This window comes from Mesoplodon bidens (assembly GCF_964165515.1).
Source record: "Mesoplodon bidens genome assembly, chromosome: 15".
NCBI lineage: Eukaryota > Metazoa > Chordata > Mammalia > Artiodactyla > Ziphiidae > Mesoplodon > Mesoplodon bidens.
Window position 1 is genome coordinate 35,391,441 of NC_138171.1, and position 25,751 is coordinate 35,417,191.

The following is a 25,751-nucleotide window of genomic DNA, read 5'->3' on the forward strand; positions in this document are numbered from 1 at the left end:
TTGCCCTAATACTGCACTCTGAGCAATGAGGTCCATGGGAGAAGTTAAATGAGAAATCCAAAAGATACAACTTAAAAAAAAAAAAAAAAAAACCCAAATGGAGACAAACCCAGGTAGGTGATTGGGAATAAGTTGGTGAAGGGCAGCCTACCCCCGACCCAGGAGAGACAGACACTCCCATTCTTGACACCCCACCCTACCCAACATTTAAAAACATGAAGGGAGCAGGGAGGGGAGAGGCCGCTTGCTCCTCTCCCATTTGGTCAATGGAGGGGTCAGGGCCGAGCTGGGTGGTCCATATCCCACACAGCTGGCTGCAGGTGGGGGGCTCCCTTCTAACAGCCCCGCACTGCAACCAGAAGCCCCAAGCGGCCCACTCCCGTGGCCTCCTCGGCCCCTCGCCTACCCCCTTCACAGGAGGAGCAACAGTCATTAAGTGGCGCCTCTCTCCAGCTCCTGGAGGAACTGCTCCGCCCCCACCTCTCTCTCTCTCTCTCTCTCTCTCTCTCTCTGGTTGAGGCAGCGGGCGCAGCAGGGGCTCGTGGCCCAGAGAATACATTCATGTGGCAAGGCAGGGAGCTGGGACTTTCAGCTTCACACCCAGGCCGGCCCCGCGAATGGCAGCGGAGGGAGAAGCCCCTCACCAGGGCCAGAATGGAAGTTCTGCCGGTCTGACAGCCAGATGAGGTTGGCACTGCCGGCCCTCTCCCATCCACCCTGTCAGCTGGCGCAGGGTGGCAGCCTGGGGCACTGAGGCGGCCTGGCCCATTTGTGCAACTTTCCCCAGAAGCAGCAAAGCCAAGGGGCTACTTTGGCCCCCACCTCAGACGCCTCTGCCACAGTCACAGCAACAAGGGAGCCGTTCACAGCGGGTCCGGCCGGCGGGGCTGAGGGGGCCTCGCTGTGCAAACTGCTGGCACCCCAGCTTCCAGTTACCCCAGTGGCCCACCGTGTGGGGCAGGGAGGGTAAGTGCAGCCTCGGGGGCCAGGCAGGACAGGTTCGTGGGGCCTGTGTCCCCACTGCCCCAAAATAACAGTGTGTTTTTTCTTTCAGTCTCCTAACCATTTTTTTTGTTTGTTTTTCTTTTTTCTTAAAAAAAAAAAAAGAAAAAAAAAAGAAAAAAAAAAACGAAACAAAAACCTCTGTGGATCTTCCACTGTCGCTCCCCCTATCCCCCAAAGGGAAAGGGAGTGCTTAGAGTCTACTTCTTAACAATTTTTTTTTGTCTCTCCTAATGTTTTTTTCAATGTTGTTTAAAATTAAAAACAAAAACAAAACAAAACAAAAAAACCCTTCCCCCCAATCTGTAAAGTGCCTCGTGGTGGGTGAGTTAAGGTGCATCGTGTGGTTTGTAACAAGTGCTGGGGACCCTGCCCCTGCTTCCTCCTATGCTCCTCGTGGGGAGCCTGCAGGCCGGGGACCCAGGGGTCCAAGCCACTGCTGCTGCCCCTGGCCTATAGCCCAGGGTGCTGGTGGGACGGGCTGGTCAGTAGTCATCCACGCTCTCGATCTCACCAGAAGGTCCATGCAGGGAGTACCCTGAAGCCAGGGGAAGCTGGGTTTGAGCTCACCCACCCAGGCTCCTGCCCAGTGCTGAGCAAGGAGCCTCCTCCCCACTCCAAACTCACCCAAGATGCTGGGGTCCGAGTGCAGCATCAGTGCCCGCCTCTTGGCCTTGCTGCCCTCCCCAGAGCCGAGTTTGGTGCTGTGGTTGGTCTGAAAGGCTGTCTGCAGGGAGCCACTGCTTAGCCATGCCTCCTGCAAAGCAGCGGAGAGGGAGGGAGGGCGGTCAGGGGAGCACTGGGCACCCTCACTGCCTCTGGCCAGGGCTCTGTGAAACCTCACCTGCTGCTGCTGCCGCTGCTGGCTGGCCTTCTGCTTGGCCCTCCGCTCCAGGAATTGTTTGGCAAATTCTTTGGCTTCCAGCGTGTCCCCCAGGCAGGAACGGATATAGTCATGGACGTCGTAGGGGGATTCCACCTCCTTGAGGATCGCTACAGCCATGGGCACTGAGGGGCAGGATGGGGCTGTCAGAGCCCACCTGATGTGGGTCTGGAACCCCCAGCCCGGCCTCCCGGGGAAAGCCGCCTGTACCGTCCAGGCTGCCCGTGGTGCTCAGCGTGTGCAGCATCTGCTCACACCACTGGGTGAAGCCATCCTGGGGCCGAGGGATGCCCTGGAGCAGCTTCAGCAGCTTCTCTTCCTCCTCCGTCTTTTTGCGCACAGGCCGACCTGACAGGTGGCTGTACGAGTCACTGAGCAGGACGGAGGTGAATCAGAGACAGAGAGCAATGGGCTCAGGGGTCCCGCATCCTTCCACCCCCCAGGCCCGCAGGCCCCAGTACCCACCTGAGAGAGGGGCTGCTGCGGCTGTTCTTCAGGCCCAGGCTGCGGGCCAGGCTCCCGCTGCTCTTGAGGGTGTCCTCCCAGAGCCCCAGGCCGCTGCTGCCCCCACTCTTGTCGGGCCCGCCCCACAGCGGCCCAGCCTCAGATACCCACTGGTTCAGGGGGGTGGCGCCCAGGCCCCCGAGCTGCTACAGAGGGCAATAAGTCAGGGCGGCCCAGGCCGGGACACACACACTCAAGAACACTGAGTGGGAGGTTCGTTCAGGTGGCAGGGGGGGCGGGTGAGGTGAGGGCCTCACAGAAGAGAGCGCCTCCAGGGTCACATGGGGACCGGTGTGCCCCCCACCCCGGGTCACCCCGGGAGCTGACCGGACGGGGTTCCCGAGGGCCCCAAGGTGCCAGCCAGCAGGAGCCAGGGGCAGCCTGCTCACCACACGGTGGTTGGGAGCCTGGGCCCGCGAAGACTCCCGAGGCGGGGGCTGCTTATGCATCTGCCGCTCGCCCTCCAGCTGCAGCTCCAGCAGCGTCTTCATGGACAGGCCCTGCTTGGCCAGGCCGGCCCACAGCGGGGGTGGGGAACTGGGTGCAGGAGGCACGGGGACGGCAGCCACCGCCTGCTGCTGCTGGAGCAGCTTCAGCAGGAGCTCCTGCTGCCGCACCTGAGGCAGAGACGCGGTGAGGGCCGGCGGGCACCCCCGCGTGGCCCGGGCAGGACGCGCGCTCGGCCGGGCCCCCACCTGCTTGCGCCGAAACAGCTCCTCTTCTTCCTGCCGCCGCTTCTGCTCCTCCTGCTGCTGCTGCTGCTGCTGGCGGCGCTTCTCCTCTCGGCGCTTGCGCTCCTCCTCCTCCCGCTTCGCCCTGAGCTCCACTTCTCTGCGCTCCTGGAACTGCAGCGGTCGACATCGGACCTGACGTCAGGCCTTCCCTGCCATGGCCCGGTCCCCGACACCCGAGGATTCCAGCCCCAGATGCCCACTCACTTTATGCTGCAGCTGGAGATGTTCTAGAATTGGACCCTGAGTCGAAGAGTTAATTGGTATGTCCCAAAGACTGGCCTCACCGCCTGCAGGGAGCAAGGGCAGCTGCAGGAGGGAGCTCAGGCCTCAGGGTACCCACCCGCCTGCGACTGTTGGGGACAGGGAGGGGACTTCAGGACTCAGGACGGGCTGGGCGGGCAGTGGCTGGCCACACACCTGACTGTGATGAGGCTGAGGTATGTATGTCCCAGAGGGGGCCCGAGTCTGGCACTGACAGGGACCGGTTCATCGTCGGGAGCAAGTTCTGGTCCCCACCCCTGGGGAGCGAAGCACCAACACTCAGCACCCTACAGCCATCTCCAGCCCGCACACCACCACCCCCCCCGCCACGACCCGAGGGCTGTGCGCGCAGCCACGGGAAGACAGAGCGAGGACGGAGCATCCCACACACCTGGGGGGCTTGAGAGCTTGGAGCTGCTGCAGAAATGCGGTGAGCTGCTGCTGCGGCTGCGGCGGCGGCAGGTCCCCCAGAGCCGCCTTTTCCCGGAGCGCACACTGCGGGAGCTGGCGGCTGCCGAGAAGTGCGCGGGCATGAGGTGGGCCGGCCACAGGGCCAGCACGGCCCTACTGACAAGCCCTGCTAGGCCCCCCATACCTGCCGACCAGCTGCAGAAACTGCTGGTGCTGCAGCTGCTGGTACAAGGCGGCTGCCGCCAGCTCCTGCTGCTTCTTCAGCCGCTCCTGGTCCATGTTTCCCTGAGTGAGGGCCAGAGAGTTCCGGCGGCTCTGACCTTGGCTTGCTCTGCAGCACCCGCTGCCATCCGCCAGGCTCCCACCTCCCGTCCCTGCTCTGTGCAAAGGGGGATATGCTCACCAGCAGTGGGGGTGGTGAGGGCCCAGGGGCAAAGGGCACACGACCCCACATCTTGATCACCTCACCCAACGGCTGGAAGCCCTCATCACAGCCCCGCTTCACAAGCAGGGCCATGGAGAAATAGCCCGCCTGGAACCACTCCGCCATCTCCTGTGTCGTGAAGGGGCCTGGGCCAAGGGAAGGGGGGCTGCGGTCAGAAAGGTGCGCCAGAGGAGCCCTCGATGAGAATGGTGCTGTCCCCACACCCCAGCAGCCCCTCCTGCATGCCCTGCTTCCCACGGACACCTTGGATCTCCCCCTGCGGGTCCTTGTAGAACCACTTCCGGGCCGCACCATGGCTGAGGGGGAGGGCGGTGGCAGCTGCAGAGTGGCGTAGGCCCTGGGCCTGGATGGCCGCTGTGAACTGCTCCTCCTCCAGGGAGCTGTCCTGCAGGGAGGCCACGAGCTTCTCCGCCTCCTGGGAACCCAGGGAGAGAGGGGAAGGCTCAACCGGCCAAGCCCAGCAACATCAGATGGGGCTGGGGCTAAGGTGGGGTGGGGTCAAGAGAGCAGGTCCTAACACAGCAGGACCGATGGGGAAAAGTCTGGAACCGGGGCAACGACAGACGGAATAAAGACTCCCTGTCCCTCCAGAGGGGAGGATCCCTAGAGCCTTCTCAGGCCCCCTCACACCTGCTGCAGGTGCTTCAAGCCTTCATCATCTTCCAGATCTCCAGGTGGGCCAGGGGGTGAACCCACCCCAGGACTCAGCTGCATTGCCCTCATATCGTCTCCTAGAAGGAGCAAAGAAGGGAAGGTGGAATGGGTGAGTCCAGAGAAGGGGGCGAGACAGTCCCCCTTCTACCACCCTTATTCCAGAAAAGTCGGCGCTAACTCTGGCCCCCCCACAAACACTCCTTGCACCTCCTTCCCACAGGGAAGGGGAGCATCTTCCCCACCAGCCCCAGGCTCCAGGGAAAGGGTGGCCCTGCCCTCTGGCTACCTTCAGCTGCTGGCAGGTCTTTCTCCATAGCATCATCGCCTTCCCCGTTACCTCCCCAGAGTGGGCCCAAGCTGGGCAGTGGGGATGGGGAGCTGGACTTCTCCTCCTGAGGAGGCAGTGGGGTCAGCTCCTTCCCACCTGAAAGGGAAGGGTAATTACCAGAATTCAAAACCAAAGAGCCAGAAGGCCTTAAAAATGGTTTAGCACAAACCCTCCATTTGTGGCCAGACGGGCCTCTGGGTATTGAGTCCACCCACGTATCTTTGGTCAACACAACTAAGGTTCGGTGAACTGACACCACAAACCCTACTTTGCACACTTCCTCTTTTGCCCCTTCGGTAATGGACACGCATCCATATCACCATCCAGGGCTGTACACACACCACTGGTTTAATACTGTGTTCAACAAGATTCAAGGGACTGTTGAAGGTCATTTTGATTCTGCTTTGATTTTTATCTGACCCTCGGCCTTTTGGACACAGCCCTGCTGTTTCCAGGCTCCTCCCCACACTGTGTCGGCACCTGCCTCCCTCTGTGCTGCCCGCAGACCCCGCTTGCTCGAGGCTGCAGGCGTCCTCCTTGCCCCACCGCGCAGGCTCACCCGCCTCAGGCCCCTCCTCGTCCAGCCCTTCGGAAGGTTCTTCCTCCTCTTCCTCCAGACCCTGGAAGTCGAGCTCCTGCTCCTCAGGAATGGGCTCCTTGGGGCCCTTCTGCACAGGTTAGGGGATATGACAGGGAGGTGAACGGCAGATGAAAAAAGGGTGGAGTGAGAGGACCCCCTCGGGGCAGGTTCCCACCAACCTCTAAGAAAAGTCTCCCCCTCGCCGCCTCGCAGATACCTTGAGAGGCAAGAAGGCCCCGGAGGCATCGAAGGTGCCCATTTCTTCATCCTCATCGTCCAGACACCACTCTGGGAGCCCATCCTTGTCATCATCAAAGCCGTCAGGCCCTCGGCACCTCCGGAGGTGAGAGCTGCCCCCCCCACCCCTCCCCTCCTCTTCACCACACCCTCCTCGATCCCCTCGCAAATCAAATTCAAACTTGCGACGCCGGTCCCCATGTTCCCGCCAGCCAGCAGAGCGGGGGCCGCCATCTGGGCAGGAAAAGTCAGAGAAGGAGAATCGGTATCCCAGTCAAGCCAGAGTCCCCACTCTTCTGCCGCCCACCGGGACCCCTGGTCCGGAACAACTGGCACTTCCGGGACTGCATTCCCACCCGCCCCGCTCCAGAACTCTCTGCTCCCTCTGCCTGGCCGCAGGTGCCCACCCTCACAGGAAGTTCTCGCCGCCCGCCACCCCCACAGCGCCCACCTGGCCCCAATCTCACCAGGGCTGGCAGAGCGCCAGCGGTCGCCATCTCGCCGGGGTCCTGCCCCAAGTCTCCAGCTGCCTTCCTCCTCTTCCTCTTGTTCCTCTCGGAGAGAACGCCAGTTCTCGCTATCTGAGCGGGCATGCTCCTTCCTCGGGCCAGCCCCTCCCTCATCAAACCCGGATCGCGCTTGGGAGCAGGGGAAGACACAGTCAGCGGGCGGCGGCCATGGACCCTGCAAGACTCTTACTATACACCTTGCTGGGAAAGAGGAGCCCAGCTCCGGGCCCTCCTGCCCCTACCACCTCCCCCAGGAAACATCCCCCAACCGGGGCCACCCAATTCAGTCCTCCCCCACCTCTTAACGACCTCAGGGCCTGGCCACCACCCTCGCCACTCTCCATACCTCCATCCCTCCTAGCCGACTTCTCAAACCGCCTCTCGCTTCTGTGGGAGGGACAGGTGTGGGTCAGAGGACAGTTCCGGGTCAGAGGACAGTTCCATCCCCAACCTGCAGGATCTCTGCTCACCTTGTCCATTCTGCCCTGAGAGGTGCAGGAGGTGGGGGGGGACTGGGGGGGCTTGGAAGGAAGCCCAAGGGCGTGCCCAGAGAATCGGAAGGAAAAGGGCAGGGTCATAGGGGGTCAGAGGGCACAGAGAGAGCTCTCTGACCAGGGCTGATCTGGTGGGTCTCCTGGTGCCCTCTGATGACAAAGACCCAAGCCTCCCTCCATGAGACCCTGGGCCCCTCTCTGCTCTGCCTCTATGCCACCTTCTCCCAGCCTGCACCTGTCATCCCAGCTCTGGCTACGCTGGATCTCCCGGGGGTTTCGGCCAAAGGCCCCATCGCCTTCTTCAATGCTTCTTTGGTAAAAGCAACTGTCACCGCGGCCGCGGCCTGGAGAAGGAATGAGGTGCGCATGGGAAACCTGCCGGCTCACCCCTCCAAGTCCTCAAGACCGCGAATCCCACCGCTGCCCGCCCCAGAACACGCCATCACCCCCCTCTACCTCGGCTCCGCGTGCTGCCCCTGCCACGGGAGGCGCCACCTAGTGGGGGACCAGCCCCTTTCCCCATCAGCCTCAGCACAGCCACACTGTTCACTGACAGGGAGAAGTTTCTCTGAGGAGGGAGCCAGGGGTGGGAGTGAGGACCCAGGCACCTGACCGCTCCCACCCCATCCACAACCACAACTCCACCACCTGCCTTCCCAACTCCAGCCCCTCCATGGTGGAGACGCGGCACCCGCCGGCAGGGCCCCACCTGCTCCTCCTCAGTCAGAGGCTCCAGCGCCAGGGGCTGCAGCGGCTCCTCCTGCAGCACCGCAGCAAACTCCTTGTCTTGCAGCTCATCGGGGACCTGTCAACCGGGGCAGGAGGTATCACATGCTCCTGGGCCCTCTCCACTGGCCAAGGCCAAGCGGGCAACTGGGCCACACCCCACCCCCGCCCACCCCTACCTTGCTCTCCTTGACATAGAGGGCCAGCATCTCCTCTCGCCCGTAGCGATAGTCAGCCAGCTTGTATTTGGGCATGGCGGGGGATGGGGGTGGGGAGGCCACACTGCCACCACTAGAAAGGGCCCTCAGCCTGCAGAAAGGGCACGAGAAGGAGAGAAACAGAAATCTGAGCAGCCCTGTCCTTCCCGGCTTCTCTGCGCCACCCAAAGCACACCTGACTCACCACTCAGGCCCAAAGTTGAGGGTCTCTGCTGCCATTGTGGAGCTGGGCGTGTCCTAGAGGTCGAGGGGATGAGCAGGGGAGGGGGTACCTGGTGTTCACTCTCCAAACACCTGTGGAGACGTGGGGAACACTGGGCCTTGGAGAGAGCACACCCGGAGAGCCCGAGAGGATGAGGACTAGGTGGGTACAGTAATGGGCTCTATAAGGACTCGCCTAAGCCAGCCACGTGCCACTCACACCATGAGTTAACCAAAGAGTCAAGGTGGAGGAAGGCCTGGGGGAGGGAAGGAAAACAGGCAGCCAGAACCCCTTCCAGCTTCTGCAGGGGGATGCCCTCCTTCTGGCCCAGACTCACCTGGCAGCCTTGCCCAGGGAAGCAGGTAGGGCAGGAGTCGGGCTCTCTCCAGGCAAGGGCCTGTGCTGGAGTGAACCAGGGTCCCCAGGCAACTGGATGTTGGTCTGACCAGAGCAGTGCCCAGGGAGGGACCTTCACATCTGGGAAAGATCCTTATTGAGGGGCGAAGAGAAGTGGGGTTAAGTTAATGGTCAGACAGACCTCCCTGCCTCCAGCCCTCCTTCGTCTTGCATAATGAGAAGGCCCACAGCTGCCTGGAGGCCGCTGGTTATGGAGCACAGGGGACCCCAGGCCCTGCTCCTCCTCATCGCTGCCCTCCACTCATCAGGCCTCTCCAGCAGTCAGTTCACTCGGCAGAGCCCGGCGGAGGTGCTGGAGGGTGGCAGGGAATGCCAGGCACCTCCCGACAGCTCAGCACTCTCGCCAAGTGGCCCAGCATTCAGTAAAGGGGTGCCTGAGGTACACGTGGATGTTTAGGACAAAGATAAAACACACACACAAACAAGCAAAAAACCCACTGGAGTCCCAAATGTTTGAGAGAGAGAAAAGGCCAGTTATTAAGAGGGTTAGAAGTTTATCTGGCAGCAAAATTACCTCTCCCCTGAAAACACTCAGGTCTGGCCGCTTGGCAGCTAGAATCCAGAGACTCAGTTTGGGGAGAGACCCAGTACAAGGGGAGCGGGGGCTATTCCAGAGGCCGAGGTGGGGCGCGCTGAAGGCCGCGGCCGGCCACTCCAGCCAGCGTGCCCAGGGCTCACTCACCAGGCCGGAGTCTACACCGAGGCCCGGTCCCTGGGATCGGAAGAGCCCGATCGCAAGGCCAGAGGGCTAAGGAGGGAACGACGTTACCGTGATACAAGCTAGGAAGAAGGCTCCCTCACCACAAAGCAGGAATAAGGTCAGAGTTACTGAGGCTGACAGAAGCGGTTGTGGTGGCAGCAGCGACCCGTCCCTCTAAGGAACAGCGGAGGCGGCTCTCAGGAGGTGGCGCATCCCTGGTGGTGCCAAGCAGAGGGGGGGAGGGCAGGGTCTCAGGGAGCCGTGCAAGGGCTTCCCTCACTGGCTGGGGCGGAGGCGGGACCGGAGCACCTCCACCGTTCCCATCGACTCCAAGACTCCACAACTCTGGGAAGGAAGGAAGAAGAAGGGTTTCCACCAAAGGGGCCAGGGGAAAGCGGCTCTCCTCCACAGCTGCAGCCCAGAACACGGAGCAAACTCCACGACAGACACAGGACCCACTCCCAGAATCCCAGCATCCTAGGGTGAAATGCAGCTTGAGAGACCATCCAGAGCAGGGCTGACCTCCCCCGGCACGGGTGTCTCTTCTACAACAGCCTCAGCTGGCCATTTCTGGAGCTGGAGTACGCCACAGCCCACACGGCCGTCAGAGAAGACAGGCCTGTTGAAAAGCTCTGTCTGTCACTGAATTCGAGTAGGCCTCCCAGAACAGCAGAATCCGGTTAGTTCTGTCTATGCTACAACCCTTATGTAATTTGGCCAACGAATGACTCTTGAAAACATTAGCTAAATAAAACATACCAGTCACGGAAGAACAAATATTGGATGATTCCTCTCACATGAGATTACCAGGGGAGTCAAATTCAGAGAAACAGAGTAGAACAGCGGGTGCCAGGGCTGGGGGGGCAAGGAGAGTGGGGAGTTGTTTAACGGGGACAGTTTCAGATGAAAAAGTTCTGGGGATGAGGTGGATGGCTGCACAACAATGTGATGAATGTATTTAACGCTGCAGAATTGTATCCTTAAAAATAGCTAGGATGGGGGCTTCCCTGGTGGCCCAGTGGTTAAGAATCCACCTGCTAATGCAGGGGACACGGGTTCAAGCCCTGGTCTGGGAAGATCCCACATGCCGCGGAGCAACTAAGCCCGTGAGCCACAACTACTGAGCCCACATGCCGCAACTACTGAAGCCCACATGCTTAGAGCCCGTGCTCCACAACAAGAGAAGCCACCGCAATAAGAAGCCCGCACGCCACAATGAAGAGTAGCCCCCACTTGCTGCAACTAGAGAAAGCTCGCGCGCAGCAACAAAGACCCAATGCAGCCAAAAACAAATAAATAAAAATAAGTTTTAAAAAACAGCTAAAATGGTATATGTTATATTTGACCATTTTTAAAAGGCTTGTGGGGGGACTTCCCTGGCAGTCCAGTGGTTAGGACTCCATGCTTCCAATGCAGGGGGCGCAGGTTTGATCCCTAGTCTGGGAACTAGGATCCCACATGCCGCGTGGTGCGGTCAAAAAATAAAAATAATAAAATAAACATGACTGGTTAAAAAAAAAAAAAAAAAGGCTTAGGGGGAAAAGAAGACATTTGAGGATAGCTATCACATACTAAGTCTTCATCACTCCAAGAAAACAAACTCAGGAGAGGCTGTTCTGAGCCTCTTCCAGGCCACCCCAGAAGAGTCCCATCCTAGACGGATGGGACAAAGAGTCCTGCGAGCATGGAAAGCTGCTGCGGGGTGAGAGGACAGAAAGGGGACAACTCACCCTCCCACCCCTCCAGGGAGTGGCAAAGGCGGCTGGCCGCCGGGCGCTTCCCACTTCAGCCGTCGCCCTTCTGTCCTGGTTGCAAGGAGTGAACTGAGAAAAAGCGCTGGCTCCCGGAGTGAGAAGCAGGGAAACTGCGGAGGCGAGAGAGACAGGCAATCAGGCGAGAGGAAGTGGAGGAGCGGCCGGTAAGAAAGGTCAAGCGTCCGGGCGGGCCCAGCCAGGGGAGGCCTGGCTCCCAGAAGCCGGTGGCTGCCTGGCCCTCCAACTGCGGGCAGCACACACGCGCCCCACCGTTTCTAGCTCCAAACAGGCGTGCGTCTTTCCCACGTGCTTCGTCAAAGCCACCGCTTCTCAACTGGGGGCAACTCTGCTCCCCAGGCCACATCCGGCAATATCGGGGGACATTTGTGGAAGGTGTGACTGGGAAATGCTACTGGCATCCAGTGAGCAGAGGCCAGGGTTGCTGCTAAACATCCTACGCTGCACAGGACAGCCCTCACCGCAAAGAGTTATCTGGGCCCAGATTACCAACAGGGGCACAGTTAAGAAACCCGCCTGTGCGCCGCAGGCAGAAGGTAACCATGCCTATTGTCTGTTTATGGGGAAGAATGTAAGACAAGAGAAACCAAATTTACTCCAGCTCATTCCTGCCTCTGAAGAGCAAGGAAATCATTCCCTAATTACACTGTCCCATGAGAGAAATCTGCAATCCTGCCAGGAGGGAAATCCTCGGGAAAAGAATAGATTAAACAAAATTCTCCTAAGTCTGTCACAAACTTTGAAAGCCCAGCATTTGGATCCCCTTCCAGTGAAGGAAAGAGCAGGAGGTGGCAGGCAGTGGACGGAGACGGCATCCCTCCCTGGCTACCTAAGGGTGGTGTGCTTAGCCCCCACCTCTCAGCATCTGTCTGCCTTATCTATCCACACCCTGCCCCCTTCTTCTCAAGCCTCAGCATACCCTCACTCCCCGAGCACTTGAATTACTGCTCTTAAAAGACTGCCCCCTGCCGGAGTCCAAGGGAGAGGACACACACTGGTCCTGGGTGCTCACAACAGGCTTGAGGGAACACGAGGGGAGCCTGTTCTCTGGGGTTCAGAACTCGCAGGAGAAGGAAAAAATCCAGAGAATAGGCAGTCCCAGTACACACTAAGTTAAGAACGTTATTTCCTCATTCCATCACCGTGAAAATTAGCCCCAATCCAGAGCAACGTGCTTTGGCACAGGAAGGTACCACTATTAACAGAAGTAGGATACCAAATTCCCCAACATTTGAGCAACCACCCAGCCCCAAGCCTGTTGGAGGTGACTCTGCCCTTTCTCAGGATGGAAAGATTCTCCATGCGGGGTAGGAGAACTCTTGAGACTTAAAAAGAGGTGCAAGCCCATGTTCTTCCCAGCTGGTCAGTTTTCCCAGCTCTGCCCTCTGAGCCATCATAACAAAGCCCCGCGGCATGTCTAGTTAACAGTTTTCAAAACACTTTCACACTTTACCTCATTTGATCCCTTCTTGCCCACTTGCCCAGTCTTGGGCTCCACGCAGAGAAAACAAGGAAGGGAGGCTGCAGCTGCCCTGACAGGAGATGCTGATGTCTCTGACACCCTACCTGAGACTGGAAAAGGGGCACATGTGCGGCAAGAACCACCCCAAACTCACAAGCACACTTTGTGAGTTTTAAACCATTTTTAATTTCTCGTTAGAATTTTTAAAATCCTTCCCATAGGGACTTCCCTGGCTGTCCCGTGGTTAAGACTTCACCTTCCAATGCAGGGGCTGTGGGTTCGATCCCTGGTTGGGGAGCTAAGATCCCACATACCTCGCGGCCAAAAAACCAAAACATAAAAACAAAACAAAACAAAAAACACAGAAGCAATACTGTAACAAATTCAATAAAGACTTGAAAAATGGCCCACATCAAAAAAAAAAAAAAAAAAAAACAAAAAAAAGATCCTTCCTGTAGCCACTTCTTCTCACCTCCTCTGCTCTAAAGTGGGCCTTTTTTTTTTTTTTTTTTTTTCTATCCCAAACTCCAACTACAGATGTAAAAGCCAGGGCAAACTGGGGTCCTTTAATCCATCAACCACAGACAACACTGACACATCTGCTGTCTGAGAAAGGCCAGGAGTCTAAGAACAGAACTCACTTGACTGTAATCACCATGTGGGACCCCTCGAAGTCCCTGGTCCCCGCCATGGCAGCCACACGAAGCCCAGATCTGTTCCAGCCCTGCCCAATGACACACTAGACCTACCATCTAGGAAATAAAACTGAGGCTGGGGTGAGGGTTGGTGGCCTGGGACTGCACAGGGAACGGTACCGATGAAGGACCAGAGAGCAAACTCCCACACTGTGAGAAGCTAAGGGGACCAGCCTGTTGGTACCCAAGGTGTTTCAGATACAAAGCCAAGGGGCGGGGGCTAAATTGCAACCGCGTGTCAGCTCTTGGGCAGCAGAAAGGCTGTGGAGGCTGATTTCTGGAAAAGCAGCAATGAGAAGCAAGAGGGGAGTGAGACTGGGGTGGGTGGATGAAAGAGCTGGCCAACAAGTACTGGTTGAGCGTCTATCCCCGGGGCTAGGCCCGGCCCTATGATGGACCAGACCTGTACGCTCACTGGGAATTCTAGTAATGGCTGGGAAAGACATGCGAGATGAGGGTCTTTTTAAAGTTAACTTGGAAAAAAAAAAAAAAGGCCAAGTGTGAGGGGCCATGACTGGGGAGCTGCTGCATCAGGGGAGATGGGCTGGGAAGGGCCCAGCCTGGCGACAGGACAGACTAAGGTGTATCACACGGCCGGGCAACCGGGAGGAAGAAGACCCCAATGACCAAGCACTAATGTCGCTCGCTGAAAGGAAATTTAGGCGAAGACCCAGGCGAAGTGCTGTGGTTAAGAGGAGAGGCTTCCACGTTAGCCAAAAGTCTCGGAAAGCTTGGACTTTAAGACCCGCCGGGCCCAGCTCAGGCCGATAAGAAACCAGAGGCGCGTTGGTGGATATCTCCGGGGAGAACCGGGCATTAGGGTCCCGGGCCCCCGGGCGGAGGATGCGGGCAGGAGTAGGTGGGGGGCCTGGGCCGGGCTTCCGAGGGCCAGAGAGCTACCGTTAGGAGCGCGGGGGTGGGAAGGAGGCGGGCCGGCCCGGGAGGACGGCGTGCCCTTCAGGGAGGGGGCGCCAGGTGCGGGGGCGCGGGCGGCCGCCCCCGGGAGGGAGCCGGCCTCCCTCCGGGCGGCGCGGGGGCCCGGCCCGCGCCGGGGGAGGGTCAAGCGGGGAGGGCCGGAGGGCGGGCACACCGGGCGTCGGGGGCGGCGGCCTCGGGAGGAGACGGGGGAGGGTCCGTGCCGGCGGCCCGCGCTCCCGCTTTGGCTCTGCAGGCTCCGCGCGGCCGCCTCGGCGTCGGGGGCGGGCCTGGCCCGGGGCCGGGCGCGGGCCAGGGTCCGCGGGGCCGCCGGGCGCTTACCGCGGCGGGCGGGCGGCGCGAGGCTCCGGTCCCGGGGCGTTGGCGACGCGCGGAGGGCCGGGGGGCGGCGGCGGCGGGGGAGGGGGCGCTGGCGCTCCCGCGGCGGCCGCTCCTCTCTGTTTGTGTTTGTAGCAAGATGGCTGCCCGCCTCGCACCACGTGACGCGGACGCGGGGCCGCGGGGCCGCCCCCTCCGCCCCCGCCGCGGCCGCCGCCACCGCCACTGCCCCCCTTTGCTACTTCGGCCCGCTCCGACCCGCACGGCCAAGCGCGCTCCTAGCGTGCCCGGCGGGCGCGGCCCGGATGCCCGCCGCCCCCGACCCCCCCGCCCGGCACGTGACCCGGGAGCCCGGTGCCTCACGTGACACAGCCTGCTGCGGGCCGGGGGTGGTGGTGAGGGTGTCCCCGGGGTGCTCCCCGGCTGCCTCCCCGCACGTGATGCGCGACCATCGCGACGAAGGCCGCCGCTAGCGGCATCGCCCGCCTCCCGGACGGTCGGCTTCCTCCGGGAAGCCCGCCTGGATTGAAGGAGACCACGTACAACCCAGAGGTGTGTTCGTCAGACATCCCCGGGGTATATGAAATAAACGAGGAACCTAATGGTTTAGAAACAGTCCGAGGCAGCACTGGCTGGTGAGACCTGGAGTTTCTCTCTGGCTCCGCCACCGACTAGACCCCTAGACCTCGGGGGTGAAGGAGTCGACGCTGTCGGGCCTCAGTTTCTGTTTTATAGTAAGGTATTGATGCTCTGCTCCGCCCCATCCCCAGCCCCCATTCCACTCCCTTCCGGAGTGCTGAAAGAATTAAAATAGGTGGTGAGTGTGAAAGGCTTCGGAAAGAGAGAAACTACTATGCAAATGTGAGTAGATTGACACCGCCTTTGTTTAAAAAGGGGGTTTTCAAGAATGACTTTTCCGATTCCCTGCACTTTTTAGGATGAAAAAGTCTTGTGTGTGTTTTCACCGTCTTCTTTGGAAGTTATGCCAGAATGTATACTCTATTTCCCAGCTTCCTAAAACAGCCGTTACCAAAAAGAATATAATCCTCAGGACAGGGAAGGGTAAATTCAGACTTGGAACCTGAGTCCTCTGTGTTTCGCCAAAACGGAGCGCCGACCTCCGGAGCTACCAGGAAGGCCCTTTGTTCTTGCACGGAGCACACCCCAGGTTTCTATGCACTTATAGTTTTCGTGTCTGCTTTTTAAAAAACAGTTCCCTTATCTTTCTTGCAGTCAGGATTCCTGCCTCAGTGTAGTCAGTGAAGCTGCTTGTTCACAGGCTGGAAAATGCAATTGTTTAAAGCGAGGGCTTATGTGCTGGTTCCATCCCATACTGACCGTGGCCTTGGGCAACTTTAGTCATCTCTGAGTCTCTGGATTGTATGGTAAAGCACTTAACACAGTGCTTGGTATAGGGCAGGCACTCCACAAATGTTAGCTAGTGGGGCCTTCTGGGTCCACAATATTCACATTGCTAACTGTATGAAAATGTATCAACAGAATCCAATCTCCAATCAAGTTCTCCTAGAACAAAGTTCTCAAGTTTATGACAGCTGGTTTTTCTTACTCCAAAGCTTTTGTTGTTGCTTTTCCTCCCCCCCGTCCCCCCACTTTCCTAGATTGTGTCCTACCCTCTGAATAAGGTCTTAGCCTTTTGGCCTGTTTTAATGATTAATTAGCAAATGTGAGATTGTAAATTATGGTGGAGAAATGGGACAGGGGAAAAGGGGGAAATCCCTGTGAAGGGGAAGCAGTCAGGGACATTGGTGGCCTGTGCTGAGCAGGAAGGAAGGGCAGGATTTGGGTAGATTTAAGAAAAGTGAGCATCAGCTTTAGAATAGTGAGCATCAGCTTTAGAATAGTGACAAGCCAGGCTGATGAGAGAAGAGGACCTGGATTGCTAGTTGGATGAGAAGTGAAGTGAAACTTAAGTTGAGGGCTTCGAATGCTATCATGAAAATGTTTTTGATTGGACAGTAGTACCTACCTACCTACCAGATGCTTTTGTCAGGAAGAGCACGCTGGACTCCAAGGTAGAAGATTGGAGTGATTGATGGATCACCCTGGGTTTCCTGTACACCGTCTTGTGATCCTGGCCAAGTAATCTGCCCCAGCCGTAAAGTGAGAATGCGTTTGCTGCTGATGACACTGTGGAAATTGAATTGTATAAGCACCCTCTTTGAGAAAGGAAACAAATCAGAACTGTGACTCTCCCGTACAAAATTAAAGAAAAAATTTGAATGAAGAAAATCACTTGGACCTAAGATATTTTTGTTTATTCAGGTTTATTCAAGACTATGCTGTAAAATATCTTGGTCTGTGTTATTTTCAATGTGGAAGCTTTTGAACTAAACAAAGAGATGTAGTTAGATGATTTATCGAGATGAAAGGGAAGTCTCAAGTAAGAGTAAACAGCCAAACTCTCTGCCTTTTTTTCTAATGGCAGATTCCCCTGCAGAGTTTTCCTTCGATGAAATGCAAAATGGTAAGGACCATCTTAGTGTCAAATCAGGGTATTACAATGCTTGGCTTCACCCACCTAAATTGCGAACCTTTTTCTGTATGTTAAAGTTTGGAAAACATTTTAAATATCATGAAAAGACACACAGCCTGAGTAATGGAGTGATAGCTCATAAACTGTGCTTATTGTTAATTATCAGACAGAATGGGCCTTACAATTAATTTATTGCATTCAGATTTACTTTCCTCCATGAGCTAAGTTCTTTGGTCAATCAGTGTAAATGCTTGTCAAGTCACCAATGCAAAATCACCACATTGCTAAATCCACTGGTTTGTTATCTTATGTGGCTTATCAGCAGCATATGACACAGCTGGTCACTACCTCCTCCAAGAAATGCTTTCTTCACCTGGCCTCCAGATCACCCTATCCCCTTGTTTTCCTCCTGCCTCATCAGCTGCTTCTTCTGCATTCTTTGCTGGTTCCCTCCTACTTCCCTATCTCCCAGGGCTCAGACCTTCCAGACCTCTCCATTGTAACAGGAGGGACTGCACAGGATCTGAGCCCAACTGCTAGACATTACTGCCTCACCTTAGCCATTGCGTCCTTTGGAAAACCTTGGATCCCCTCAAGGTCATTGGCTGTACCTCCTTGAGGATCCACTGAACCCTATACATGCTCCATGCTGAGCAGTGGTCACACTGTCTTGCTCATCTTGTTTGCCTTCCACAAGAAGCTCTGAGCTGCTCAGCATAGTATTGTTCTAGGATGTATCTAGTCTTCCAGCAGCCTAATGGGTCTCCTTGATCCAACTTTTATTGCTGGTATGGATGTACCATACTTTAACCAGTCACCCATTGAAAGACACATGGGTTGTTTCCTGTCTGGGGCTTTTACAAACGCTGCTATTACGAAAACTGCTATGGACATTTGTGTACGAGTTTGTAAATTCCCATGTGTGCTCTTGCTGGGTCATATGGTGAGTGTATGTTTAATTTTAGAAGAAACTGCCAAACTATTTTCCAGAGTGGCTGGACCATTGAAAATTTCCACAAACAGTGTATGAGAGATCCAACTTCTCTGCATTCTCCTAAACACTTAGTATTGTCAAAATTTTTAATTTTAGACATTCTAATAGGTGGGTAGTGGCATCTCATCATGGTTTTAATTGCATTTCCATAATGGCTGTGTTGAACATCTTCTGGGCTTATTTGTCATCCTTATACCCTCTTTGCTAAAGAACCCTCTGTTCAAGACTTTTGCCCATTTTCTAATTGTTTTTGTTTGTTTGGTTTTGGGTTTTTTTGGCTGCACCGGGTCTTAGTTGCAGCACTTGGGATCTTCGTTGTGGCATGCAGGATCTTTCAGTTGGAGCATGCGAACTCTTAGTTGCAGCATGTGGGATCTAGTTCCCTGACCAGGGATGGAACCCGGGCCCACTGCATTGGGAGCACAGAGTCTTAGCCTCTGGACTACCAGGGAAGTCCGTAATTGAGTTTAGAGAGTTCTTTATCTATTCTGGATACAAGTCCATTGTTGGATATGTGATTTGCAGGTATTTTCTCCCAGTCTGTGGCTGGGTGGTTTTTCACAGAGTAAAAGTTTTTAATTTTGATGAAGTACAATTTATCAATTTTTTTCTTTCTTTTTTTTTTTTTTTTTTTTTGCGGTACGTGGGCCTCTCACTGTACGGGCCTCTCCCGTTGCGGAGCACAGGCTCCGGACGCGCAGGCTCAGCGGCCATGGCTCACGGGCCCAGCCGCTCCGCGGCATATGGGATCCTCCCGGACCGGGGCACGAACCCGCATCCCCTGCATCGGCAGGCGGACTCTCAACCACTGCGCCACCAGGGAGGCCCTTTCTTTCTTTTTTTAAAGCATATATTACTTTTCACATATTTATTTATTTATTTTTGGCTGCGTTGGGTCTTTGTTGCTGTGCATGGGCTTTCTCCAGTTGTGGAGAACGGGGGCCACTCTTCGCTGCAGTGCGTGGGCCTCTCATTGCAACGGCCTCTCATGCTGTGGAGCACGGGCTCCAGGCACGCCGGGCCCCAGTAGTTGTGGCACGTGGGCTCAGCAGCTGTGGCTCACAGGCTCTAGAGCGCAGGCTCAGCAGCCATGGCACACGGGCTCAGCTGCTCCACGGCATGCGGGATCCTCCCGGACCAGGGCTCAAACCCATGTCCCCTGCACTAGCAGGTGGACTCCCAACCACTGTGCCACCAGGGAAGTCCCCAACTTTTTCTTTAATGGATCGTGCCTTTGGAGTTGTATCTAAGAACTCTTTACCTGACCCTATGTCATGAAGACTTTTTTCCTGTATTTCTTCTAAAAGTTTTATAATTTTCCATTTTATGTTTAGATCTACCATCCATTTTGTGTTAATTTTTTGCATAGGGCTGAGGTTCAGTTCTTTGCCTATTTATTCAGTTGTTTTAGCACCACTTGCTGAAAAGACTCATTCTTTCCCCGTTCAGCTGCTTTTGCACCTTTGCCAAAAATCAGCTGGCTGGCTTTTCCGCGCCAGCCAGACAGGGGTCCGTACGGCGTTGTTCTGGATTCCCATCGTAACTTAAAGGGAAACTTTAACAATTTCCAGAGCCCTTGATGTCCTGCAAACGAAGGAGGAGGATGTCCTCAAATTCCTTGCAGCAGGAACCCACTTAGGTGGCACCAACCTTGACTTCCAAATGGAACAGTACACCTACAAAAGGCAAAGTGATGACATCTACATAATAAACCTGAAGAGAACCTGGGAGAAGCTTCTGCTGGCAGCTAATGCCACTGTTGCCATTGAAAACCCAGCTGATGTCAGTGTCATATCCTCCAGGAATACTGGCCAGCGAGCTGGGCTGAAGTTTGCTGCTGCCGCTGGAGCCACTCCTATTGCTGGCCGCTTCACTCCTGGAACCTTCACTAACCAGATCCAGGCAGCCTTCCAGGAGCCAAGACTTCCGGTGGTTATTGATCCCAGGGCTGACCACCTGCCTCTCCCAGAGGCCTCTTACGTTAACCTGCCTACCATTGCTCAGTGTAACGCAGACTCTCCTCTGCGATAATGTGGACATTGCCATCCCATGCAACAACAAGGGAGCTCGCTCAGTGGGTCTGATGTGGTGGATGCTTGCCCTGGGAAGTTCTGCGCATGCGTGGCACCATCTCCCGTGAACACCCATGGGAGGTCATGCCTGATCTCTACTTCTACAGAGATCCTGAAGAAATTGAAAAGGACGAGCAGGCAGCAGCTGAGAAGGCTGTGACCAAGGAGGAATTTCAGGATGAATGGATTGCTCCAGCTCCTGAGTTCCCTGCTACTCAGCAGGAGGTGGTGGACTGGTCTGAAGGTGTGCAGGTGCCCTCTCTGCCTCTTCAGCAGTTCCTCACTGGAGACTGGAGTGCTCAGCCTGCCACTGAACACTGGTCTGCAGCTCCCACTGCTCAGGCCGCTGAGTGGGTAGGAACAAGCACTGAGTGGTCTTAATCAGTTCTTCCACAAACTCTTAAAATGGAAGTAGGTTGACGGAAAATAAACAGTTTCTTAAAAAAAAAAAATCAGCTGGCTGTACTTGTGTGAATCTATTTCTAGGTTCTCTGTTCCATTTTATTGATTTCTGTATCTGTCCCTTGGCAGATGTCACACTGTCTTGATATTGTGTTTACACAGTAAGTCTTAAAATCAGGTGGTGTGATTCCAACTTTTTGTTTTTCAAAATTGCTTTAACTTCTCTTGCCTTGCCGTATAAATTTTACAATAAACTTATTTACATCTATAAAACTTCTTGCTGGGATTTTCACAGGAATTGCATTAAATTTGGAGAGAATTGACATCTATACTATGTTGACTATTTCAATACGTGGACACGGTATATCTCTCCATTAATTTAGATCTTTGATTAGCATTTTGTAGTTTTAAGCAGAGTTTGTACATGTTTTGTTACATTTATACTTAAATATTTTTCGCTCCCCCTCCTTTCCTCCTCCCCCTTCCCCTCTCTCTCTGGAGTGATTGTAAATGATTTAAAATTTTGGATTCCAGTTGTTTATTGGCAGTATATAGAAATAAAATTCATTTTTTTAAAACTTTTTTTTTTTTTTTTTTGGCTGCCTTGGGTCTTCGTTGCTGCTCACGGGCTTTCTCTAGTTGTGGCGCTCGGGGGCTACTCTTCGTTGCAGTGCGCGGGCTTCTCATTGCAGTGGCTTCTTCTGTTGCGGAGCACGGGCTCTAGGCGCGCAAGCTTCAGTAGTTGTGGCTCGCGGGCTCTAGAGCGCAGGCTCAATAGTTGTGGCGCACGGCCTTAGTTGCTCCGTGGCATGTGGGATCTTTCCGGACCAGGGCTCGAACCCGTGTCCCCTGCATTGGCAGGCGGATTCTCAACCACTGTGCCACCAGGGAAGCCCTACAATTGATTTTTGTATGTTAATCTTGTATCCTGCAAACTTACGAATAAGCTAATTTATTAATTATACGTTTTTTTGTAGATTCCTTGGGACTTTTTATGTATATACAACCATGTCATCTGCAAATAGAGACAGTTTTTTTTCTTCCTTTACAATCTTTTCTTTGCCTTATTGCACTGGCTGGGACTTCCAACGAGAGTGGTGAGAGACGACATCCTTCCCTTGTTCTTGATTTTAAGAGAAAGGTGTCCAGTCTTACACCATTAAGTATGATGGGAAGCTGTAGTTTTTTTTTGTAGATGCTCTTTACCAGGTTGAGGAAGTTCCTTCCATTCTCTTTTTGCTAAGAGTTCTTATCATAAATGGGTACTAAATTATGTTAAGTGGTTTTTCTGTATCAATTGACATGATCATATGTGTTTTTTTCTTTAACTTGTTAATACGGTAGATAATACTGATTGGTTTTCTTATACTGAGCCAGTCCTGCATCTTTGGAATAAACTCTACTTGGTTGTGGTATATCATTCTTTTTATATACTGCTGGATTCAGTTGCTAACATTTTGTTGAAAATTTTTGCGTTGTTCATGAGAGGTATCCATCTGTGATTTTTCTTCTTTTGTATTATCTTTGTCTGGTTTTGGCCTCATAAAATTAATTAGGAAATGTACCTTCCTCTTCTGTTTTCTGGAAGAGATTGTGTAGAATTTGTGTTACTTCCTTTTTTTTTTTTTTTTTTTTTTTTGGTAGAATTCACCAGTAAAACCGTGTGGACCTAGATATTTCTTGTTCTAAAGTTTTTTTTTTAACTATGAATTTAATTACCTTAATAGTTACAGAGTTATTCAGATGATCTATTTCACCTTGGGTTAGTTTGGTAGTTTGTTTTCTAGGAGCTGGTCCATTTTATCTAAGCTGTGGAATTTATGTCTGTAGAGTTGTTTGTGTTGTTCTCCAAGTATAATTTAATGTTTATGGGATCTTTAGTGCTATCCCCTCTTTCATTTCTTATAATCATAATTTGAGTCTTCTTTTTCTTGTTCTCTCTTTTTTGTCAGTCTCGCTAGAGGTCAATTTTATTGACTTTTTCAAAGAACCAGCTTCTGGTTTGAGTTTTTTTATTGTTTTTCTGTGTTCAGTTTCATTGATATTTGCTCTTTATTATTTCCTCCCACCTTCTCCCTTTGGCTTTACTTTTTCTAGTTCCTTGAGGTGGAAGCTTAGGTTATGCTTCCATTCTTTTAAAAATACTGTTCAGTGTTTTCCAGAATACTCCTTGCTTCCCTGAAGAATTCCTGTTTGTCCATCAAAACTCTGTTCAGATGTCACTTCTGAGATGGAGTAAGGTTGTAGCCAGCATTTCCTCTTCAACCCCAAATAACCCCCCAAACTTGTAAGAATCTGAAGCTAAAAGAACCACAGGATTTAAGTGGTGCTGGGAGAGAAGTTCTCAGGAGCCTGGCCTCTTTCCAACCTCCAGTCAAATGGTGTCAGACTCTACCCCAGGCAACTAGAGAGAGGTGTGGGGGGGCGGTGTGCATAAAAATGCCAGCTCAGGGACTTCCCTGGTGGTCCAGTGGTTAAGACTCCTCGCTCCCAATGCAGGGCACCCGGGTTCCATACCCGGTCAGGGAACTAGATCCCACATGCTGCAACTAAGAGCCTGCATGCCACAACTAAGACGCAGCACGGCCAAATAAATAAATTTTTTTAATTAAAAAAAAACGGCTAACTCACGTGTAGGCTTACAGTTTGTAAGGTTATATTGGGTTTTGCAACTCAGTAGCAAGACAGGAATTCTCATCCCCATTTGAGTGATGAGGGAACTGAGGTCCTCACTGCAGGTCTAACTCATTTTCAAATGGAACTCTACAGAAGCTAAACCAATCTGGGCAGAAAACCTCTTCCCACTGGCCTTGGGGAGCCGCCAATCCCCAGGTGTTGCCCTGCACTTTCCCGCCAGGGGGCGCACGTCCGTACTCCCAGGTGGCGGGCAGTGACCGAAGAGCTGGTGGCGGGTGGGGGTGGTGGAGGGGTCCGAGTGGGTCAGGGGGCCCCAGGGGAGCTGTGAAGGCTGGACCTGCAGCTCATAGCTCGCGTCCCCAGGCGCTGGCCTGGGAGGTCAGCCCTGCCAGACGCAGGGAAGAAGGACGGGTCCCCGTGAACTGCAGAGGAGTCCCGGAGAGCTGTCCTCCGCCAAGGGCCGGGCCTCACCACTCGTTACCCGCCCTCGGTCTTTGGGCAACAGGAACCTTGGGCGGGAGGTCAGTTCTGCCAACTCTGCCACACCTCCTCTGACCCGAGGAACTGCGATGGACGCGAGAGTGCAGACTTGACTTCAGACCCCTTCGCGATCACGTTCTATGGAACTCGCCGCCCTCCCTGCTATCTTTGGAAGACCCTTACCCGCAAATCCTCTACGTCCCTACAATAGCCTCCACTCCTCCCTTCTCCCCTTCGGGACACCTCCGCGAACCGGGGACTCGGACTGGCCCAGGAAAGCTGACCTCCCCTTCCCAGATTCTCCCCAGCTCCGACTTGGTACACGCCTCCCGCCTCTGCGCCCCGCCTGGGAGGAGTACACGTGGTAGATCCCATCACCCCCGGAAGCCTCGCGTTACTCAAACACATCGCGCGGTTTTGCGAGCTCTCCGGAAAGGGCGGGGAGAACGGAGGCCAGGAAGGCGATTCGTGGACCCCGCGGGCTTGGCTGCTGGGGACGAGCGCGCGTGCGCACTCGGCACCCTTTTCAGGAGCCAGGCGCCGGCTGGGTTCTATCACTCGAGCGTTCCGGCGGCGTTCACCTTTCCTTCTCTTCCCTTCTTGGGGCCTGGGAGTCGCGGGCAGCGCCCTATATTCCGGCCGGTCGGCGCAACGCTTGAGTGCCCTGGCAGGGGAGCGGGCCGCGGCGCGTGGAGAGCACTGTGGACCGGAGAGAGTAGGCGCGGAAGAGCTGGGGAAAGGGGGCGGTGGAGGGGCCTGGAGGTTGGGGGCGACGTGATGAATGAGTAGGAACTGGGGGTGGGCTAGATGCGGGAGGTTGAGGTGAGTGGAAGGGGACTGAGGGTGGAAGGGAATAGAGGCGTCGAGTGCGCCTTCTCCCGGCTTCACCCTTTGGGCAGGAAACGGGATGGGAAAGGAAGCGTTGGTCGCTAGTCACCCCTGGCTGATCTCGTCTCTTCCTCGTGCCAGGGCACACAGCATGGCCGAAAACCGAGAGTCCCGCGGAGCCGTTGAGGCTGAGCTGGACCCGGTGGAGTACACCCTGCGGAAGCGGCTCCCCCACCGCCTGCCCCGGAGGCCCAATGACATTTATGTCAACATGAAGACTGACTTTAAGGCCCAGCTGGCCCGCTGCCAGAAACTGCTGGATGGAGGGGCTCGGGGTCAGAACGCATGCAGTGAGATCTACATCCACGGCTTGGGCCTGGCCATCAACCGCGCCATCAACATTGCCCTACAGCTGCAGGCTGGCAGCTTCGGGTCCTTGCAGGTGGCTGCCAATACCTCCACCGTGGAGCTTGTCGATGAACTGGAACCAGAGATTGATACGCGAGAGCCGCTGACCCGGATCCGCAACAACTCGGCCATCCACATCCGTGTCTTCAGGGTCACACCCAAGTGATTGAGATGAGGCTGGCCCACCTTATCCACCCACCCCCCTACAGCTAGGCTCAGATGTGGCTCTTCTTGTACTGAGTACTGTTATGGACCTTCTTCCAGAGCCATGTAGGAAAAAGCCTGTCCCCTTGCAGCCCAGAGGACTCTGAATTGAGAGGGCAAATACTGTCTTTTGTTGGGCCCAAGCAGTGGGGCCTCCTGAATCTTTGTGGTCTGTAACCATTGTCGTATACAATAAAAAGTATCAAGTTGTGTTGGTGCCCGGCCACCCCGCTGCACTGCCTCTCCCCTGTGTAAATTCTGGAAAGGAGAGTAGGAAAGACCTTTCAAGGATTTAGGTACAGTAGGGGAACCCCAGTGTTTCCTGCCTTCACAGAAAGAGCATAAATTGTACTACGGACACTGCAACCTAAAACAAACTTTAGCACAGTGCAGAAGCCTGACAATTCCAATGTTTGCTTTAAAATATTTCATCCTCACAGAAGAAGGCAGGGCAGATAAAGTATATACTCTCACCTGCTGGAGTGCAGCTGGGGTGTAGTTGTATGCTAGGAAAGCATCAGGTTCTCTCCTGGCGGTTCCCAGGCACAGGAAGGGTGAGGGTTTAAGGGTGAAGAAGGCAAAGATGGGGGCCTCCTTTGTATCAGTCTGTGGTAGGGACTGAGACACTGCTTCATTTGATTCCTGGTCCTGTGGGGCCCAAATTGTTCTAAACAGCTATGGTCCAGAGCCCTTCAGACCCTTGTGGCTGGGCTGTTCTAAGCAGGAAAGGATAGCCTTCCCTTA

General features: G+C 54.9%; 2 protein-coding genes and 1 pseudogene across 8 annotated transcripts; 2 read left to right on the plus strand and 1 right to left on the minus strand.

The window, feature by feature from the left end:
- Positions 1 to 1,102: 1,102 nt before the first annotated feature.
- GIGYF1 (GRB10 interacting GYF protein 1) lies at positions 1,103 to 14,580 on the minus strand. 4 transcript variants are annotated; one of them, XM_081257928.1, is made up of 28 exons: positions 14,492 to 14,580; positions 11,036 to 11,169; positions 10,065 to 10,160; positions 8,526 to 9,650; positions 8,171 to 8,280; positions 7,948 to 8,077; positions 7,752 to 7,847; positions 7,499 to 7,610; positions 7,278 to 7,386; positions 6,895 to 6,935; positions 6,507 to 6,677; positions 6,020 to 6,273; positions 5,782 to 5,890; positions 5,181 to 5,318; positions 4,871 to 4,971; positions 4,484 to 4,655; positions 4,199 to 4,365; positions 3,980 to 4,080; positions 3,776 to 3,895; positions 3,541 to 3,641; positions 3,328 to 3,410; positions 3,085 to 3,234; positions 2,779 to 3,006; positions 2,351 to 2,532; positions 2,096 to 2,256; positions 1,847 to 2,010; positions 1,630 to 1,759; positions 1,103 to 1,540 (listed from the first exon to the last, which is right to left on the minus strand). In XM_081257928.1, the coding sequence occupies exons 5-28, from the start codon at positions 8,203 to 8,205 to the stop codon at positions 1,488 to 1,490; spliced, it is 3,108 nt and encodes a 1,035-aa protein (XP_081114054.1). In that variant the 5' UTR covers positions 8,206 to 8,280; positions 8,526 to 9,650; positions 10,065 to 10,160; positions 11,036 to 11,169; positions 14,492 to 14,580; the 3' UTR covers positions 1,103 to 1,487. The 4 variants fall into 4 exon arrangements, with proteins under 4 accessions (XP_081114054.1, XP_081114053.1, XP_081114052.1 ...); XM_081257927.1 differs by having other exon boundaries at positions 2,351 to 2,535; XM_081257926.1 differs by having other exon boundaries at positions 1,630 to 2,010.
- A 362-nt stretch (positions 14,581 to 14,942) lies between these two features.
- On the plus strand, positions 14,943 to 20,535 carry LOC308629739 (small ribosomal subunit protein uS2-like; annotated as a pseudogene). The gene is made up of 2 exons (XR_014017920.1): positions 14,943 to 15,040; positions 19,548 to 20,535. The product of XR_014017920.1 is annotated as a small ribosomal subunit protein uS2-like (transcript).
- POP7 (POP7 homolog, ribonuclease P/MRP subunit) lies at positions 14,955 to 25,219 on the plus strand. Of its 3 annotated transcripts, none has more exons than XM_081257932.1 (2): positions 14,955 to 15,040; positions 24,537 to 25,219. In XM_081257932.1, exon 2 carries the CDS (start codon positions 24,547 to 24,549, stop codon positions 24,967 to 24,969), a length of 423 nt encoding a protein of 140 aa, XP_081114058.1. In that variant the 5' UTR covers positions 14,955 to 15,040; positions 24,537 to 24,546; the 3' UTR covers positions 24,970 to 25,219. The 3 variants fall into 3 exon arrangements, with proteins under 3 accessions (XP_081114058.1, XP_081114057.1, XP_081114056.1); XM_081257931.1 differs by lacking the exon at positions 14,955 to 15,040 and adding an exon at positions 24,069 to 24,286; XM_081257930.1 differs by lacking the exon at positions 14,955 to 15,040 and adding an exon at positions 24,069 to 24,282.
- The last annotated feature ends 532 nt before the right edge of the window (positions 25,220 to 25,751 follow it).